Below are 19,834 nucleotides of genomic sequence, written 5' to 3' on the forward strand. Positions count from 1 at the left end.
GGTCAAATTTTTGTCTTTTTTTTTGTCCTTTTTGTCAATTTTTTGTCAATTTTTTGTCAATTTTTGTCATATTTTTTGTTATTTTTTGTCTTTTTTTTGTCATTTTTTTTGTCCTTTTTGTCAATTTTTTTGTCATTTTTTGTCATTTTTTGTCAAATTTTTTGTCATTTTTTTTGTCATTTTTTGTCATTTTTTGTCATTTTTTGTCATTTTTTTGTCATTTTTTGAAAAATGTGCTCGGTTCAGGTGGGAGTTAAGGGGTTAAAATTCACACAGGACTCGGGACGTTTTTAATGAATGAGGCTGAATGACCCGCTTGTTTATTATATTATATTTTATTATATTATATTATATTTTATCCGTGATTACTGCACAGGGTAACGTTTCTCTTTCTCTTTGTCGCAGGTTTGGGCCGAAGTATTGTCCAATCACAAGCCTCGCCGTCCACTTTCGACCAATCACAGGCTTCCACCGACATCCAGCAGTTTCGGACACAACTGGATTAACTTGAAGACTTGGACTCTTTGCTCTACCTCCGACAAAACTTCATATTTTTTTATTTATTGACGTTTGAAATCCACTCCCACCGACCAGCGGCTGAGGATTCTGTTCAACTGTCAAGATTTTTTTCACAAAACATTGGAAATCTTACATGGAGACGAGTTATATCAGTTAAATTTTATGTTTTTAGTTTTGTTTTTGCTTTTTTTGTGAAACTTCCTGATTCCCGAGTCACCTGACATGCGTCGAAGCAGCTGATTGGCCGATGGACCTTTTCTAATCTTCACCTTTGGGATATTATTTATATATTACGTGTTTATTTCCAAAATGGCGGCTCAGAACTTGATCCAGGACGAGGGCGAGGTTCGGATCCACGTGGAGGCCAACGTGACGGACGCCCCCTCGTCGACGCCGGACGACGGCCCCGCGGGCGACGCCGACGCCGTCAAAACGTACGTCACTGTCGGGTCGATTCCTCCAAACTAAATCCAGACTGAAAGTGTTATCGGAGCTGGATGTTGGTTTCAGCAGGTGTTAGTTTCAGCAGCTGGATGTTGGTTTCAGCAGGTGTTAGTTTCAGCAGCTCGATGTTGGTTTCAGCAAGTATACCAGTACCTTCTGTCCCGTCCCGCCTCGTTTCCCCCGGCTACACTTCCCGGCGCAGACAAGGCCTCCATTGTGGACGTGCAGGATCTGATGACGGGACCAGTTTATATCCAAACTTCTGATTCATTCCTCTGGCGCAGCTGAGCCTCCACTTGTTCACATGTATCAGTCAGATACATGTGAACAAGTGGGTTTGGAGATGACGATGTTTACAGTGAAATCCATAATGTCCGTCTCTCTTTAGAGGCATTTGTTAAAGACGTTTACACCTTTATTGGCTGCATGTTATTTTAGGGCTGTGCAATTAATCGAAATTCGATTACGATTTTGATTTATTACACTAGACCAGGGGTGTCAAACTCAAATACACAGTGGGCCAAAATGTAAAACTTGAACAAAGTCGTGGGCCAGCATTGAACAAATGAACCTTTTAATATGGACCCAAACAAGATTTGCTTTAACATTGAATATGGAACAAGCAACACTTATTACTATACAATATATAACTTAATAGTCCAGATATGCAAAATCTGAAAAAAAAAGTATAATACCGGTGGGCCAGCTCGAGTAGTCATTTGGTATTGCCTCGCGGGCCAAATATAATTACATTGCGGGCCAAATTTGGCCGCGGGCCAGAGTTTGACACCTATGCACTAGACGATCACAAAAACAGCATAATCGAGAACAAACGATTACTAAGGATGCCCTCCCGCTCATCCGCCCTGCGCGGTTTGTGTGACGCGTCTGATCAGCTGAAACACCAGCGCAGTGACAGAACTGTAAATAATATTGTACTAATATATTTATACCTAACTCTGAGATAACGCCACTGTTCAGAGCTCACCTTGTGCTGAAGGAGAACAGCTGTTCAGAAGCCTCGACATCCTTTGCTCAGGCCCTGGTTTTGTTTAGTAGAAAAGTCTAAAACTCTTCTTCAGGAGCAGATCAACGGAGCTCAAACAAACTCTTATTACTTCATGCTACTGAGATGATTGTTTCTGTTCCCTTCACATTTCACGAGCTAAAGGCTCAGGCTTTGGTTTGACATAAAAACATTAGCGCTGAGTGATGATGTCATCAGGCCGCGCCGCTCTGTTGGACAGGTGTGAGGGCTGGCCAGCAGGGGGCAGGTGTCCCTATAGGATTAGTTTAGAAACGTGAGCATATTAAAAAAAAAGCTTTTATTGTCCAAAAAAAAGTAGTCCATAGTTGTTTTTTAAAATAATAATAAAAATGAATAAATAAAATAAAGATTTTTTTAAGGAAACAAATAATCGTTTGAATAATCGTGATTTAAATTATTACTAAAATAATCAGGATTATTATTTTTTCTATAATCGAGCAGCCCTATGTTATTTATTATATTATTAATGCAGGATAAATGGATCTAAACTGAACAAAGTCATGGAACATGAATGTTACAAGACAAATGTTAAAGTTAAACTCGTGCGTAAAAGTCTCAGAGGAGACTTGATGTTGAAGATCTTGGTAAAACCTAAGCTCATATAGTGTCGTGTTCAGTGGGGCTGAAAGAGATATCGTTATTGTATCGTTATCGAGATATGAACATTCAGTAAAACTGCACTCTTTGGTTTATAATGTAGTTATATCAATATCGAAATATCTGGCCTGGAGTTTTGTCCACATGGTTCAGCCCGAGTGTTCAGAGCCGACGGCAAAGACGCTTTGAGTTTCCTTGTGTACGAAAAGAGACAAAGTCTAGTACAGTGATGGAGTGAAATATTCATGTATGTAGTATTTAATGGTCATATACATCATATTGAAATATCTGTTAAAATGACGTGCAAATTTACATTGAGTTTATCTCCGATGTCACTAAATGTGTAAGGTAGATGTTTTGAAAACATGTGGCGAGAGTATATATATGAGTATATATCTTGTTTCTTGACGGTGTGTTTGACCACAGCTCCGTGAGCCCCGAGGAGCGCGAGGAGGAGGAGTCCAGGCTCTGCCGGTTCCTGAAGGAGAAGCGTCTGGTGCAGACTCTCCATAACGGCCTGCGGCGACACTGCGACTACGTGAAGATGGCGGTGCCCGAGGACCGCGCCCGCCGCCTGCCCCGCGAGTGGTGGAAGACGGGCGTGGCCTTCCTCTACGCCACCTTCAACCTGGTGTTCACCACCGTGGTCATCACCGTGGTGCACGAGCGCGTCCCCGACAAGGCGCTCAACCCGCCGCTGCCCGACAAGTTCTTCGACTACATCGACCGCGTGCCCTGGGCCTTCACCGTCACCGAGGTCAACGGGCTCATCCTCGTCGGGCTGTGGACGGTGCAGTGGCTCTTCCTCAAACACAAGTAAAGACTGAAACACTTCCTGTTCAAGGCTCTTCCTCAAACACAAGTAAAGACTGAAACACTTCCTGTTCAAGGCTCTTCCTCAAACACAAGTAAACACTTCCTGTTTAAGGCTCTTCCTCAAACACAAGTAAACACTGAAACACTTCCTGTTCAAGGCTCTTCCTCAAACACAAGTAAAGTCTTCCTGTTTAAGGCTCTTCCTCAAACACAAGTAAACACTTCCTGTTCAAGGCTCTTCCTCAAACACAAGTAAACACTTCCTGTTTAAGGCTCTTCCTCAAACACAAGTAAACACTGAAACACTTCCTGTTCAAGGCTCTTCCTCAAACACAAGTAAACACTTCCTGATTCAGGCTCTTCCTCAAACACAAGTAAACACTTCCTGTTCAAGGCTCTTCCTCAAACACAAGTAAACACTTCCTGTTAAAGGCTCTTCCTCAAACACAAGTAAACACTTCCTGTTAAAGGCTCTTCCTCAAACACAAGTAAACACTTCCTGATTCAGGCTCTTCCTCAAACACAAGTAAACACTTCCTGTTTAAGGCTCTTCCTCAAACACAAGTAAACACTTCCTGTTTAAGGCTCTTCCTCAAACACAAGTAAACACTTCCTGTTTAAGGCTCTTCCTCAAACACAAGTAAACACTTCCTGATTCAGGCTCTTCCTCAAACACAAGTAAACACTTCCTGTTCAAGGCTCTTCCTCAAACACAAGTAAACACTTCCTGTTAAAGGCTCTTCCTCAAACACAAGTAAACACTTCCTGATTCAGGCTCTTCCTCAAACACAAGTAAACACTTCCTGTTAAAGGCTCTTCCTCAAACACAAGTAAACACTTCCTGATTAAGGCTCTTCCTCAAACACAAGTAAACACTTCCTGTTAAAGGCTCTTCCTCAAACACAATTAAACTCTTCCTGATTAAGGCTCTTCCTCAAACACAAGTAAACAATTAAACTCTTCCTGTTTAAGGCTTTTCCTCAAACACAATTAAACTCTTCCTGTTTAAGGCTCTTCCTCAAACACAAGTAAACACTTCCTGTTAAAGGCTCTTCCTCAAACACAAGTAAACTCTTCCTGTTTAAGGCTCTTCCTCAAACACAAGTAAACACTTCCTGTTAAAGGCTCTTCCTCAAACACAAGTAAACACTTCCTGTTTAAGGCTCTTCCTCAAACACAAGTAAACACTTCCTGTTAAAGGCTCTTCCTCAAACACAAGTAAACACTTCCTGTTAAAGGCTCTTCCTCAAACACAAGTAAACACTTCCTGATTAAGGCTCTTCCTCAAACACAAGTAAACAAGTAAACACTTCCTGATTAAGGCTCTTCCTCAAACACAAGTAAACAAGTAAACACTTCCTGTTTAAGGCTCTTCCTCAAACACAAGTAAACACTTCCTGATTAAGGCTCTTCCTCAAACACAAGTAAACACTTCCTGTTAAAGGCTCTTCCTCAAACACAAGTAAACAATTAAACTCTTCCTGTTTAAGGCTCTTCCTCAAACACAAGTAAACACTTCCTGTTAAAGGCTCTTCCTCAAACACAAGTAAACACTTCCTGATTAAGGCTCTTCCTCAAACACAAGTAAACAAGTAAACACTTCCTGTTAAAGGCTCTTCCTCAAACACAAGTAAACACTTCCTGATTAAGGCTCTTCCTCAAACACAAGTAAACACTTCCTGTTAAAGGCTCTTCCTCAAACACAAGTAAACACTTCCTGTTAAAGGCTCTTCCTCAAACACAAGTAAACAATTAAACTCTTCCTGATTCAGGCTCTTCCTCAAACACAAGTAAACACTTCCTGTTAAAGGCTCTTCCTCAAACACAAGTAAACACTTCCTGTTAAAGGCTCTTCCTCAAACACAAGTAAACAATTAAACTCTTCCTGATTCAGGCTCTTCCTCAAACACAAGTAAACACTTCCTGTTAAAGGCTCTTCCTCAAACACAAGTAAACACTTCCTGTTTAAGGCTCTTCCTCAAACACAAGTAAACAAGTAAACACTTCCTGTTTAAGGCTCTTCCTCAAACACAAGTAAACAATTAAACACTTCCTGATTCAGGCTCTTCCTCAAACACAAGTAAACAATTAAACACTTCCTGTTTAAGGCTCTTCCTCAAACACAAGTAAACAAGTAAACACTTCCTGTTTAAGGCTCTTCCTCAAACACAAGTAAACACTTCCTGTTAAAGGCTCTTCCTCAAACACAAGTAAACACTTCCTGTTTAAGGCTCTTCCTCAAACACAAGTAAACACTTCCTGTTTAAGGCTCTTCCTCAAACACAAGTAAACAAGTAAACACTTCCTGTTTAAGGCTCTTCCTCAAACACAAGTAAACAATTAAACACTTCCTGATTCAGGCTCTTCCTCAAACACAAGTAAACAATTAAACACTTCCTGTTTAAGGCTCTTCCTCAAACACAAGTAAACAAGTAAACACTTCCTGTTTAAGGCTCTTCCTCAAACACAAGTAAACACTTCCTGTTAAAGGCTCTTCCTCAAACACAAGTAAACACTTCCTGATTAAGGCTCTTCCTCAAACACAAGTAAACACTTCCTGTTTAAGGCTCTTCCTCAAACACAAGTAAACAATTAAACTCTTCCTGATTCAGGCTTTTCCTCAAACACAAGTAAACACTTCCTGTTCAAGGCTCTTCCTCAAACACAAGTAAACACTTCCTGTTAAAGGCTCTTCCTCAAACACAAGTAAACACTTCCTGTTCAAGGCTCTTCCTCAAACACAAGTAAACACTTCCTGTTTAAGGCTCTTCCTCAAACACAAGTAAACACTTCCTGTTTAAGGCTCTTCCTCAAACACAAGTAAACAAGTAAACACTTCCTGTTTAAGGCTCTTCCTCAAACACAAGTAAACACTTCCTGTTAAAGGCTCTTCCTCAAACACAAGTAAACACTTCCTGATTCAGGCTCTTCCTCAAACACAAGTAAACAAGTAAACACTTCCTGTTAAAGGCTCTTCCTCAAACACAATTAAACACTTCCTGATTCAGGCTCTTCCTCAAACACAAGTAAACAATTAAACACTTCCTGATTCAGGCTCTTCCTCAAACACAAGTAAACAATTAAACTCTTCCTGTTTAAGGCTCTTCCTCAAACACAAGTAAACACTTAAACACTTCCTGATTAAAGAAGCAGCTCACCGTTTTCCAGACTGAGATCTGTTCTTACCTGAGCTTAGACGAGTTGATGTGTACCTGTCTGGTCTTTACGCATGCAAAACGATCAAAGATGTTGTTAGCATTTCTATTTATGTATTAGCCCCTCCTCCTCTCCTCTATGGGGCCAAATGGGGTGAAGTTGGAAGCGACCAAGTTCTTCTTTTTCAATTTTTTGGAAAGAAACTTTGCTTTGGTTTTGCTTGGGTTAAATTACATACCCCAAGTTTCAGCCCACTGAGTCCAGGAGATCAGTGACTCTCTCTGCCAGTAGAGGGAGCTGTTGGGCTGTAACAGGGTGGTGTCATCAGCTACAGCAGACCATCATTTACAGAGCCAGGTTTGCTCAACGACTGAATTTCACCTGGAATCAGACAGACAAACAGACAAACACAAGTAAAGACTCACCTTTATTTACTCTTTATTTACTTATTCAGACTTTCAGGTTCTCGCCCTGAACGCCTCGTTTACTACAGTCTGTTGTGATATAAACTAGGGCTGAAACAACTAATGGTTATTTATACAGATGATACGATACTGGGGGTTTGAGTATCAGCCGATATCCGATATTCGGATCGGTGCTTCCCTAGTTCTTTGCGTGATTGATAAAAAACGATGGATTAATGGAAGTTTTTTGTTGGTTCCAGGGCGATCATCGGCCGCCGCTGCTTCTTCCTGATCGGGACGCTCTACATGTACCGCTGCCTCACCATGTACATCACCACGCTGCCGGTGCCGGGGAAACACATGGTCTGCGCGCCCAAGGTAATCCAATCCAATCCACTTTGTTGGTTAAATGTGCTATACAAATAAAGATGTTTCCAAAGTGCTGCACATGAGATCCTAAAAACAGATACAATACTTATTAGCCCTACCACAAAAAAAATAAAAAATAAAACCTGCATAAAACAATAAATAGTTCGTAAAAGACATTAATAAAAATAAAATAGATAAAACAATAAAATCGTTAAAAACATTGAATAAAACAATAAAATCAACAAGATAAAATAAATAAAAGACACGGGGACCACACAACAAGATGAGATTTAAAACACTCCACTGTGGGGGCCGTTCAAACGTGGAGGGGCAGAGCGTTCCACAGCTTAGAACGCTCTGTCCCCCCTGGTTTTCCGCTTTGTCTTAGGAACCACAAGCTGTAGCTGGGCCTCAGACCTCAGAGCACGCGCCGGAGGATAGATTCGGATGAGGTCTGCAATATACTGAGGGGCCAGTCCATTCAAAGCTTTAAAAACAAACAACAACATTTTAAAATCAATTCTAAAACGTACAGGCAGCCAGTGCAAAGACGCTAAAATAGGGGTAATGTGCTCGCGTTTTCTGGCTCCTGTTAAAAGTCGTGCTGCTGAGTTCTGGACTAGCTGCAATCGGGAAAGTGTTTTGAGGCCAATGCCTGAATAAAGGGCATTGCAGTCGTCCCAACGAGAAGAAATAAAAGCATGCACGACCTGTTTGAGCAAATTAAAAGATAAAAACGGCTTCACTTTTGATAAAAGACGAAGCTGATAAAAACTTGATTTTAAAACGCCATTGACCTGCTTGTCTAGTTTAAAATCGCTGTCTATGGTGACGCCAAGGCTGGTGACTACGAAGGTACCACCCTGTACCACAGCGTCTGAACAGGCCAAAAGACCAGATATAAAACTATAATCTTTGTGTTTCAGCTTTATAACGACTCCACGGGGAAAATCTGGCGGATCCTGCGGCTGATCTCAGGAGGAGGCACGACACGCTTTATTATTGTTATAGTTTTAGGTTTTAGTTTTTTTTTATTGACCTGGTTTCTTCTGTCTTCAGGTTTGTCTCTGACGGGATCTCACCTCATGTGTGGAGACTTCCTGTACAGCGGACACACGGTGATGCTGACGCTCTCCTACCTTTTCATCAAAGAGTGTGAGTGTCTGTGTTCATGAGGCTCCTCAGTGTCTCTGGCGCCCCCTGCTGGCAGCCCTTTTCAGACTCTCCTCACTCCTGTGTCTCTCCTCACTCCTGTCTCTCCTCACTCCTGTGTCTCCTCACTCCTGTCTCTCCTCACTCCTGTCTCTCTCCTCACTCCTGTGTCTCCTCACTCCTGTCTCTCTCTCTGCAGACTCTCCTCACTCCTGTCTCTCTCCTCACTCCTGTGTCTCTCCTCACTCCTGTGTCTCTCCTCACTCCTGTCTCTCCTCACTCCTGTCTCTCTCCTCACTCCTGTCTCTCTCCTCACTCCTGTCTCTCTCTCTGCAGACTCTCCTCACTCCTGTCTCTCCTCACTCCTGTGTCTCTCCTCACTCCTGTGTCTCCTCACTCCTGTCTCTCCTCACTCCTGTCTCTCTCCTCACTCCTGTGTCTCCTCACTCCTGTCTCTCTCTCTGCAGACTCTCCTCACTCCTGTCTCTCTCCTCACTCCTGTGTCTCTCCTCACTCCTGTGTCTCCTCACTCCTGTCTCTCCTCACTCCTGTCTCTCTCCTCACTCCTGTCTCTCTCCTCACTCCTGTCTCTCTCCTCACTCCTGTCTCTCTCTCTGCAGACTCTCATCACTAATGTCTCCTCTGTAGACTCTCTCCTGTCTCTCTCTCCTCACTCCTGTCTCTCTCTCTCTGCAGACTCTCCTCACTCCTGTCTCTCTCTCCTCACTCCTGTCTCTCTCTCTGCAGACTCTCATCACTAATGTCTCCTCTGTAGACTCTCTCCTGTCTCTCTCTCCTCACTCCTGTCTCTCTCCTCACTCCTGTCTCTCTCTCCTCACTCCTGTCTCTCTCCTCACTCCTCTCTCTCCTCACTCCTGTCTCTCTCCTCACTCCTGTCTCTCTCCTCACTCCTGTCTCTCTCTCCTCACTCCTGTCTCTCTCTCCTCACTCCTGTCTCTCTCTCCTCACTCCTGTCTCTCTCCTCACTCCTGTCTCACTCCTGTCTCTCTCCTCACTCCTGTCTCTCTCCTCACTCCTGTCTCTCTCCTCACTCCTGTCTCACTCCTGTCTCTCTCCTCACTCCTGTCTCTCTCTCCTCACTCCTGTCTCTCTCCTCACTCCTGTCTCTCTCCTCACTCCTGTCTCTCTCCTCACTCCTGCCTCTCTCCTCACTCCTGTCTCTCCTCACTCCTGTGTCTCTCCTCACTCCTGTGTCTCTCCTCACTCCTGTGTCTCTCCTCACTCCTGTGTCTCTCCTCACTCCTGTCTCTCCTCACTCCTGTCTCTCTCCTCACTCCTGTCTCTCTCCTCACTCCTGTCTCTCTCCTCACTCCTGTCTCTCTCCTCACTCCTGTCTCTCTCCTCACTCCTGCCTCTCTCCTGTCTCACTCTCCTCACTCCTGTCTCTCTCTCTGCAGACTCTCCTCACTCCTGCCTCTCTCCTCACTCCTGTCTCTCTCCTCACTCCTGTCTCTCTCCTCACTCCTGTCTCTCTCCTCACTCCTGCCTCTCTCCTGTCTCTCTCCTCACTCCTGTCTCTCTCTCTGTAGACTCTCCTCACTCCTGTCTCTCCTCACTCCGGTCTCTCTCTCTGCAGACTCTCCTCACTCCTGTCTCTCTCCTCACTCCTGTCTCTCCTCACTCCTGCCTCTCTCCTCACTCCTGTCTCTCTCCTCACTCCTGTCTCTCTCCTCACTCCTGTCTCTCTCCTCACTCCTCTCTCTCCTCACTCCTGTCTCTCTCTGCAGACTCTCCTCACTCCTGTCTCTCTCCTCACTCCTGTCTCTCTCCTCACTCCTGTCTCTCTCCTCACTCCTGTCTCTCCTCACTCCTGTCTCTCTCTCTCTGCAGACTCTCCTCACTCCTGTCTCTCTCCTCACTCCTGTCTCTCTCCTCACTCCTCTCTCTCCTCACTCCTGTCTCTCTCTCCTCACTCCTGTCTCTCTCTCCTCACTCCTGTCTCTCTCCTCACTCCTGTCTCTCTCCTCACTCCGGTCTCTCTCCTCACTCCGGTCTCTCTCCTCACTCCGGTCTCTCTCCTCACTCCGGTCTCTCTCCTCACTCCGGTCTCTCTCCTCACTCCTGTCTCTCTCTCTGCAGACTCTCCTCACTCCTGTCTCTCTCCTCACTCCTGTCTCTCCTCACTCCTGTCTCTCTCTCTGCAGACTCTCCTCACTCCTGTCTCTCTCCTCACTCCTGTCTCTCCTCACTCCTGTCTCTCTCTCTGCAGACTCTCCTCACTCCTGCCTCACTCCTGTCTCTCCTCACTCCTGTCTCTCCTCACTCCTGTCTCTCTCTCTGCAGACTCTCCTCACTCCTGTCTCACTCTCCTCACTCCTGTCTCTCTCTCCTCACTCCTGTCTCTCTCTCCTCACTCCTGTCTCTCTCTCCTCACTCCTGTCTCTCTCTCTGCAGACTCTCCTCACTCCTGTCTCTCCTCACTCCTGTCTCTCTCTCCTCACTCCTGTCTCTCTCCTCACTCCTGTCTCTCTCCTCACTCCTGTCTCACTCTCCTCACTCCTGTCTCTCCTCACTCCTGTCTCTCCTCACTCCTGTCTCTCTCCTCACTCCTGTCTCTCCTCACTCCTGTCTCTCCTCACTCCTGTCTCTCTCTCCTCACTCCTGTGTCTCTCCTCACTCCTGTCTCTCTCTCTGCAGACTCTCCTCACTCCTGTCTCTCCTCACTCCTGTCTCTCCTCACTCCTGTCTCTCTCTCTGCAGACTCTCCTGTCTCTCTCTCTCTGCAGACTCTCCTCACTCCTGTCTCTCTCTCTGCTGACTCTCCTGTCTCTCTCTCTCTGCAGACTCTCCTCACTCCTGTCTCTCTCTCTGCTGACTCTCCTGTCTCTCTCTCTCTGCAGACTCTCCTCACTCCTGTCTCTCTCCTCACTCCTGTCTCTCCTCACTCCTGTCTCTCTCCTCACTCCTGTCTCTCCTCACTCCTGTCTCTCCTCACTCCTGTCTCTCTCCTCACTCCTGTCTCTCCTCACTCCTGTCTCTCCTCACTCCTGTCTCTCTCCTCACTCCTGTCTCTCCTCACTCCTGTCTCTCCTCACTCCTGTCTCTCTCCTCACTCCTGTCTCTCCTCACTCCTGTCTCTCTCTCCTCACTCCTGTGTCTCTCCTCACTCCTGTCTCTCTCTCTGCAGACTCTCCTCACTCCTGTCTCTCCTCACTCCTGTCTCTCCTCACTCCTGTCTCTCTCTCTGCAGACTCTCCTGTCTCTCTCTCTCTGCAGACTCTCCTCACTCCTGTCTCTCTCTCTGCTGACTCTCCTGTCTCTCTCTCTCTGCAGACTCTCCTCACTCCTGTCTCTCCTCACTCCTGTCTCTCCTCACTCCTGTCTCTCTCCTCACTCCTGTCTCTCCTCACTCCTGTCTCTCTCCTCACTCTTGTCTCTCCTCACTCCTGTCTCACTCCTGTCTCTCTCTCCTCACTCCTGTCTCTCTCTCCTCACTCCTGTCTCTCTCTCCTCACTCCTGTCTCTCTCTCTCTGCAGACTCTCCTCACTCCTGCCTCTCCTCACTCCTGCCTCACTCCTGTCTCTCCTCACTCCTGTCTCTCTCTCCTCACTCCTGTCTCTCTCTCTGCAGACTCTCCTGTCTCTCTCTCTCTGCAGACTCTCCTCACTCCTGTCTCTCTCTCTGCAGACTCTCCTCACTCCTGTCTCTCCTCACTCCGTTCTCTCTCCTCACTCCTGTCTCTCTCTCTGCAGACTCTCCTCACTCCTGTCTCTCTCTCTGCAGACTCTCCTCACTCCTGTCTCTCCTCACTCCTGTCTCTCTCTCTGCAGACTGCCCGCGGTGGATGTGGTGGTACCACTGGAGCTGCTGGCTCCTCAGCGTGTCGGGCGTGGTCTGCATCCTCGTGGCCCATGAGCACTACAGCATCGACGTGGTCATCGCCTACTTCGTCACCACACGCCTGTTCTGGTGGTACCACACCATGGCCAACTCTCACGTGAGGAACTCTTCTGTCATAGAGTCATGTTACCAGACTGTCCAACACTGCAGCCCCCACTTTGGAAACCCCTGAACGGGTCTCTGACAGGGGCCGGGTCTCCGACAGGGGCCGGGTCTCCGACAGGGGCCGGGTCTCCGACAGGGGCCGGGTCTCCGACAGGGGCCGGGTCTCCGACAGGGGCCGGGTCTCCGACAGAGGCCGGGTCTCCGACAGGGGCCGGGTCTCCGACAGGGGCCGGGTCTCCGACAGAGGCCGGGTCTCCGACAGAGGCCGGGTCTCCGACAGAGGCCGGGTCTCTGACAGAGGCCGGGTCTCTGACAGAGGCCGGGTCTCTGACAGAGGCCGGGTTCGCGTCTGGCGGAGGCAAATTAAAGCCGGTTTCTAAAACAGGCCGGGGCTTTTATTAGAAACTAGAGCGGTAGAAATATTCCCCATGTTAGGAATTTGTCTCATACTGGTGTAAAAGAAAACTCACGTGCAGGAAGTAACAAACTGAACCCGGGCCGAGGGGGACGCTGCGGAGGAGCTGATCCGAGCGTAACTTTGACACAGATTTAGACACTTTTCAAACCTCCTGTGACGATATTTGGAAACAGGGCAACAAATGTTTATGACCCTCCAGGGTTTTAATAAAGTCTCCATCGCGTCTTCAAAGCACGTCCAGCTGCTCCGTGTGCAGGTCAGTCCCACGCCTCAAAATAACTCCTCCCATCAGCGCGAGCGTCTCGTCTTCTCTCGGGTCAGTCTCATGATCGATCACAAACACAAACGCTCCGTCTAAACTCGCCTTTTACACAAGATAACAACAAATAATCCGGTCCGCGGTAAAAACGAAACAGAAACCTGCAGTGACACTGATGTCAATGCTCAAATAAAAGGCGTCAATGTTCCAGCCGCTGGGAGCAGTGTTAATTTTGACAACATATTTTAATTTAGTTTTAGTCTTAGTCTTTTGACGAAAAAGGAATTTGTCAAGAGCTGTTCATTTGGCAGTGAATCTATATGATCTGAGGCTCTTTCAAACTGTCAGTAGAAGTTTGGATGATTTTAGTCTCTCCTTTTCATTTTTATTTAGTCTTATTTTAGTCGACTAAAATATCTGGACATTTTAGTCATAGTTTTAGTCTCATGAGGAACTTTTAATTTAGTTTTAGTCCAATTTTAGTCGTCAAAAAAATCACTTTGACTAAAATTAAGACTAAATATTTTAGTCGACAAAATTAACACTGGCTGGGAGAGGGTTTGAAATGTTAATTAATAAATGAACCTAATATTTTAGGTGCAAATGGACACAAATCTCGTTTTTCTTCGTTTTCCTGGTCGTCCGTTTTGCTCAGATAGAAATAAAGGCCTGTCTCTAATTGTGGCCTGGTTCCAATAAAGGCCTGGTCCTGGATGCCCTTGAGTAAATAAAGGCCCCGGCCTATATTAGAGCATGTACGGTAACAACACTTCTGCAGTGTCTGGCCTTAAGTTCTGGAGGTTTTCACTTAACGATGAGCCAAACCTTCACACTTGTGTGTTTGTGTGTTTGCAGTCGCTGCGTCGAGCCCCGAACAACCTGCTGTCGCGGACGTGGTGGAACCCGGTGTTCAACTTCCTGGAGAGAAACGTCCAGACCGTGGTCCCCGTGGAGTTCTCCTGGCCCATCAACCTGCCGTCGTCCTGCCGACAGCGATACAAGATGGTGGAGACCGGCGGCGCGTCGAGATGGTGGAGGCCGGCGGCGACGAGCGACGGCCGGGACGAGTGACGGCCATGACGGACTCGAAAAGACTCGATACTCCAGAAACAGCTGAGTGCCCTCGCCTCCTCTGTGGAGTTTGCACATCCCTTCCCCGACCACTAAAACTTGAACAATAGGGTCCGCTCTGGGGCCAGGACTCTGCTCTGAGACTAATAATCCCAGCCGGACTCTCATGGATAAATAACGGTTCAAAAATAACACTACGAAAACTAATTTCTCTCCTTTTTATGTTTGTGTTTTGTTATGTTGAATATTGTCTGACTCGTGGCTAAACGTGCTGGTGCTAAAATCAGTCAGACGTGTAAATACAACACCTTTATATAGAGATATATGGGAATAAAACACTTTTGTATGATGTTTATTCTCCTCATGTCATATTGAATTCATCATCTTTATTTATGAGTATGGAGCTCCATATGAAGACACGCAATACAAACAACACAAATAAAAACAAAGATTATAAAACCGCTGACTGGTGCTGTGTGGCACTAGGATTGTCCAGCGTCCGAACACAAAAGTTCTGTGACCAGAGTTCTGGGGCCTTAAGGAACAATCCACAGGGGGCCCGACAGCAGCATCCCATGGCTATTCGACGAAGGGCCAACCCACTGTTCCTCTGTGCAGAAGTGCAGGGCAGAAGAGGAACATAATGACCACTAACCACTAAGCCACTGTGAGACTGGGGTTTAGGACTACTATTCTATTTCCCCACTTTTTAAAATAGTATATGGCAAACGGTCCCATTCTCTCACCTCTGGTCCGAAATATATGAAGGATGGACCAAGGATGTTTTTAGCATTTGGCGTCTTCCAGCATATTCCCACAGCTCAAAACGGGGTGAACTTAGAAGCGACCAAGCTCTTCCACAGGCACAAAGACCAGACGTATCAACTCGGCTAAGTTCAGGTAAGAACATATCTCAGTATAGAAACACCGTGGCCTGTTCCTTTGCCGGTGCCCAGCCCTACCCCCGACTCGGGACGATGCACCACTAACTACAGCTGCACCGCGTGGTGTGTCCCAGACGCTGAAGAGCCTCCGTCCGTTGCTATTTGCTCTTGTGTTTTAGTCAGTGGTTGTGAGATAAGTTCTTATCTTTATCCAAAACATTCCCAAACATAAGCCTCCAAAAGTGAGTCACATACGACTCTCAACAAGCAGCTCAGGCTCAGCTTCATCTCTGTGGAGGCCGAGACGTGTGAATCCGGAGGAAAGTTTCTGTGATCAGAGCATCAGACCGTGTAGCGCTGCAGCTAACGCAATGCTAACGGAGGGAACAGCAATAGTCCTGAGCGGTGGCTGCTTTATATGCGCATTAAGTAGACGGAGAAGTAAAGAAAAGCGTGTGGTGGAGCGCGGAGCCGAGCGTCTGTGGCGTCTCTCGCTGCTACATTCACTTCTATGGGCCGCTGCATCAGCTGCATGGGGCGATATCGCGTGCCTCTGCAATTTCGAAATCGCGTTGCGTAATATTGCGATAAAATCGCAAATGCGATAAATCGTTCAGCCCGAATCACGGCAGCCTCAGATTACTGACCAGATGGAGCCAGTTCACCAGGTGTGTTTTGCAGCGTCACTGTGGAAGCACAGGACGCTGTACAGAATGTTCCAGGCGAACTTGTGTTCCGTTTGGACCTCTCGTCTCTCGCTCGGATCCGGCTCCCGGGCTCCGAGCGGCCGAGCACCGAAGAACCGACAGTCCGAGTTGGTGAAGGAGGAGAAGAAGAAGAAGCTCGATGTCTTCTCCAGATCTGAAGCCCCTGAAGAGCACGAGCGAGGAGACGGGGAGCATGATGTCAATAAAGCGACCAGCGAAACCAACACACAGTACAAGTTCACTATACCGCGCATTTCACACACAAGGCAACTCCATGGATGAGGAGACGAGTTACCCGGGAGGAGCTCGGAGTAGAGTCGCTGCTCCTTCACGTCGAGAGGAGCAGCTGAGGCTCAGGCATCTGTTTCAGAGCCTCCTGGTCTCCTTCCCTCTGGAGGTGTTCCAGACATGTCCTATTGGGAGACTGCCCAGACCCAGGACACGCTGGAGCGACTGTGTGGCCTGGTGTCGCCTCGGGGTCCCCCCAGAACAGCTGGAGGAGGTGTGCGTGGATAGAGAAGTCTGGACATCTCTGCTCAGACGCTGTTTCCACGACCCGGCTCCGGACAGAGTGATGGTTGGACGAATAAAGCAAAGCAAAATACATACATTAAAATGAAACTAAAACTAAACTTTTACAGAAGTTTTAAACGCGGGACCAAAACACACACTCGCAAACGGAAATATTTACACCTTTAGGAACTGGTTCCGTGTTATTTCTCGGTGGAAACTCTCCCGCGCCGGCACAGCCGCCCGGTTTTGTGCAGATAGAGCAGCGGCTGCATCAGACTCGTCACCAGGTTGATCCAACACGCCATGAAACCAGCGACGACCTCACAATCCCCACGGAGATCTGGGAAACTCCAAATGATGCTCAACAGGACGTTCCAGACGAACCTCAGGCTCAGCACGGCGAGGAACATCCCGATGACGAGGAGCGCGTGCCTCTTGGATCTGTCCTGCACGGCGCCCCCTGGCTTCGGGAGGACCAGGACTCTGAGCACAGAGACGCTGCAGTGCGACACCACCGCCAAACACCCGGTCATGAGGCAGATGTCGATGATGACGAAGGTGAGGCTGTATTTTCTGTAGATCACCACCGCGGTCGTCATGGCGATGGCGGACAGCCACACGGCCGCGGCGCTCGCGTGACGGAGCACCGGCCCCTTCCCCTTCCTCAGCCCGATGAACGTCACGGGATGCACCACCGCCACGTAGTGCTCGAGGCACGTGAAGACCGGGAACGCCATCTGCCCGTACCACGCGAAGTAGGCGAACATGAGGGAGCGCTCGCTGTCGCCGGCGCCGAGGCAGACGAGGAGCGCGGTGACTGCGTACCCCGCGCTCCCCACGACCTCCATCAGCGCCTGGTGGAAGGTGAAGAAGTCGGAGAAGCTCATGGACCAGGAGGGATCCTTCCTTTTGGACTTCCACTGCTGGAATCCCAGAAACAGGACGAGGACGGAGAGAGGCAGCGTCACGAGGAGGTTCACCACGGACGCCTGCGCCTTCAGGGCCAGCAGCGGCGGCGCAGAGTCGTTAGTCGCCATGTTTTATTCTGAAACGAAGCCTGACAGTGGGAAAATAATCTGCGTTTAATATTAAAATGGACTTTTTCAAGCTTTACATCATGTTATTGTGTCATTCCCTCATTAAAAACGTGCCTGAAGTGTTGCCTTGGCACATTCACGTATTTCTGAGTAATCTGTAAAAACTCTGATGGCGGCCATTTTAGGGATAGGTTTGCCTGAGTCCTCCTAGGAACGCCCCCACCTCCTGGAGACGCCTCCGAGCCGAGTAACCAACCACTGCTCCTCAGCAGAACCCCCTCCCCACTGATGCCACAGACAGTGTGTGGAGGGGGCGTGTCCGAAAGACTTAACTCCCGCCTGAACCGAGAGGATCTTTTTCCTCACATCGTCAGATTTTTTTCCATCATTTTTTTGTTGGGTATTCAACTCATTTTTGTCATTTTTTTGTCAAATTTTTATCAAATTTGTGTCATTTTTTTTGTCATTTTTTGTCATTTGTTGGTCAAATGTTTTATTAATATTTTGTCATTTTTTTATAGTCACTTTTTGACAATTTGCCATTTTTTTGTCACATTTTGTCACATTTTTTGTCATATTTTTGTCTTTTTTTTGTCAAATATTTGTCATATTTTTGTCATATTTTTGTCATATTTTTGTCATTTTTTGGTCACATTTTTATCACATTTTTGTCATTTTTTCGACCATTTTTTGTCAATTTCTTGTGGCATTTTTGCCACATTTCCATCATTGTTTTCGTCTCAGTTCTGTCGCTATTTTCACAGCTTTTTTCCAGAAGCTTTTGGATTGGGGTAAAGCCAAACTGGAGAAAAAGAGCTCGGTTCAGGTGGGAGTTAAGGGGTTAAAGAGACAGAGGCCTATTTCAAGACATTCACTACAGCCATTTTGAGAGAGACATTTTATACAAGGCAGTTATTCTAATTTACTGCATTTACAGACCAACAGAAGGTTCGGTCATCATTGTAGTGAGATATAGACTGGTGCTATGTGACTGAAAAAAGCAGAATAATGGAAATCAGCCCCGTGAACACCCAGGAGAGCGGCGTGACACGGGCGACGGCGTTTGCATAGCGCAGAACTCAATCCAACTCTATGTAAATACAGAACCACAGAACAAGATCTGACAGACACCTGCACGTCTCCAACCTCCTGCACCAGAGGAAGAGGCTGAGCGATGGACGAATGCGGAGACACCTGAATGGTCTCCGATCCGGCCCACAGCAGAGCCAGGGGCAGGACTGAGCTCCATGGCTTAGTGACTCAAAGGTCTCGGGTTCAAATCCAGTTCACTGTTTATTCATTTCTGAAGTAATTCACCTCTTACCACCCGCCTACACCAAACGCATTCTGTCCTCTTTTGGCTGTGGAACACCTCATTTGAAAGCTAAGACCCACAAAACGGACCTTTTTCCTCGCGTTGTTGCTGTGTAGTGTCACCTTTTGTATGTTTTTTTTCTTTTCTTTTTTTTTTTCCATTTTTGTCACTTTTTTGTTGAACTTTTGTTGAGTTTTTGTCACATTTTTGTTGAGTTTTTGTTGAGTTTTTGTCACATTTTTGTTGAGTTTTTGTCACATTTTTGTTGAATTTTTGTCACATTTTTGTTGAATTTTTGTTGAATTTTTGTTGAGTTTTTGTCACATTTTTGTTGAGTTTTTGTTGAATTTTTGTCACATTTTTGTTGAATTTTTGTCACATTTTTGTTGAATTTTTGTCACATTTTTGTTGAGTTTTTGTCACATTTTTGTTGAATTTTTGTCACATTTTTGTTGAATTTTTGTTGAATTTTTGTCACATTTTTGTTGAGTTTTTGTTGAATTTTTGTCACATTTTTGTTGAATTTTTGTCACATTTTTGTTGAATTTTTGTCACATTTTTGTTGAATTTTTGTCACATTTTTGTTGAATTTTTGTCACATTTTTGTTGAATTTTTGTCACATTTTTGTTGAATTTTTGTCACATTTTTGTTTAGTTTTTGTCACATTTTTGTTGAATTTTTGTCACATTTTTGTTGAATTTTTGTCACATTTTTGTTGAATTTTTGTCACATTTTTGTTGAGTTTTTGTCACATTTTTGTTGAATTTTTGTCACATTTTTGTTGAATTTTTGTCACATTTTTGTTGAATTTTTGTCATATTTTTGTTGAATTTTTGTCACATTTTTGTCACATTTTTGTTGAATTTTTGTTGAATTTTTGTTGAATTTTTGTTGAATTTTTGTCACATTTTTGTTGAGTTTTTGTCACATTTTTGTTGAATTTTTGTCACATTTTTGTTGAATTTTTGTCACATTTTTGTTGAATTTTTGTCACATTTTTGTTGAATTTTTGTCACATTTTTGTTGAGTTTTTGTCACATTTTTGTTGAATTTTTGTCACATTTTTGTTGAATTTTTGTCACATTTATGTTGAATTTTTGTCACATTTTTGTTGAATTTTTGTCACATTTTTGTCACATTTTTGTTGAGTTTTTGTC

The 19,834-nt window shown here is 45.8% G+C and overlaps 2 protein-coding genes across 2 annotated transcripts in view; both read left to right on the forward strand.

Annotated features, from left to right (window-relative positions):
• Positions 1-19,834, forward strand: part of LOC306981047 (uncharacterized protein) — a gene marked incomplete at both ends in the record, with an annotated part of 176,471 nt that overhangs the window by 63,393 nt on the left and 93,244 nt on the right. The gene's annotated exons all lie outside the window — the stretch shown is intronic.
• On the forward strand, positions 754-14,220 carry LOC306980653 (phosphatidylcholine:ceramide cholinephosphotransferase 2-like; the record flags this gene model as incomplete). The annotated part of the gene is made up of 7 exons (XM_079580081.1): positions 754-968; positions 3,044-3,424; positions 7,245-7,362; positions 8,280-8,337; positions 8,413-8,508; positions 12,298-12,464; positions 14,005-14,220. The coding sequence occupies exons 1-7, from the start codon at positions 829-831 to the stop codon at positions 14,218-14,220; spliced, it is 1,176 nt and encodes a 391-aa protein (XP_079436207.1). The 5' UTR covers positions 754-828.

The sequence above is a fragment of the Gobius niger genome (assembly GCF_951799975.1).
Source record: "Gobius niger genome assembly, chromosome: 21".
Lineage (NCBI taxonomy): Eukaryota > Metazoa > Chordata > Actinopteri > Gobiiformes > Gobiidae > Gobius > Gobius niger.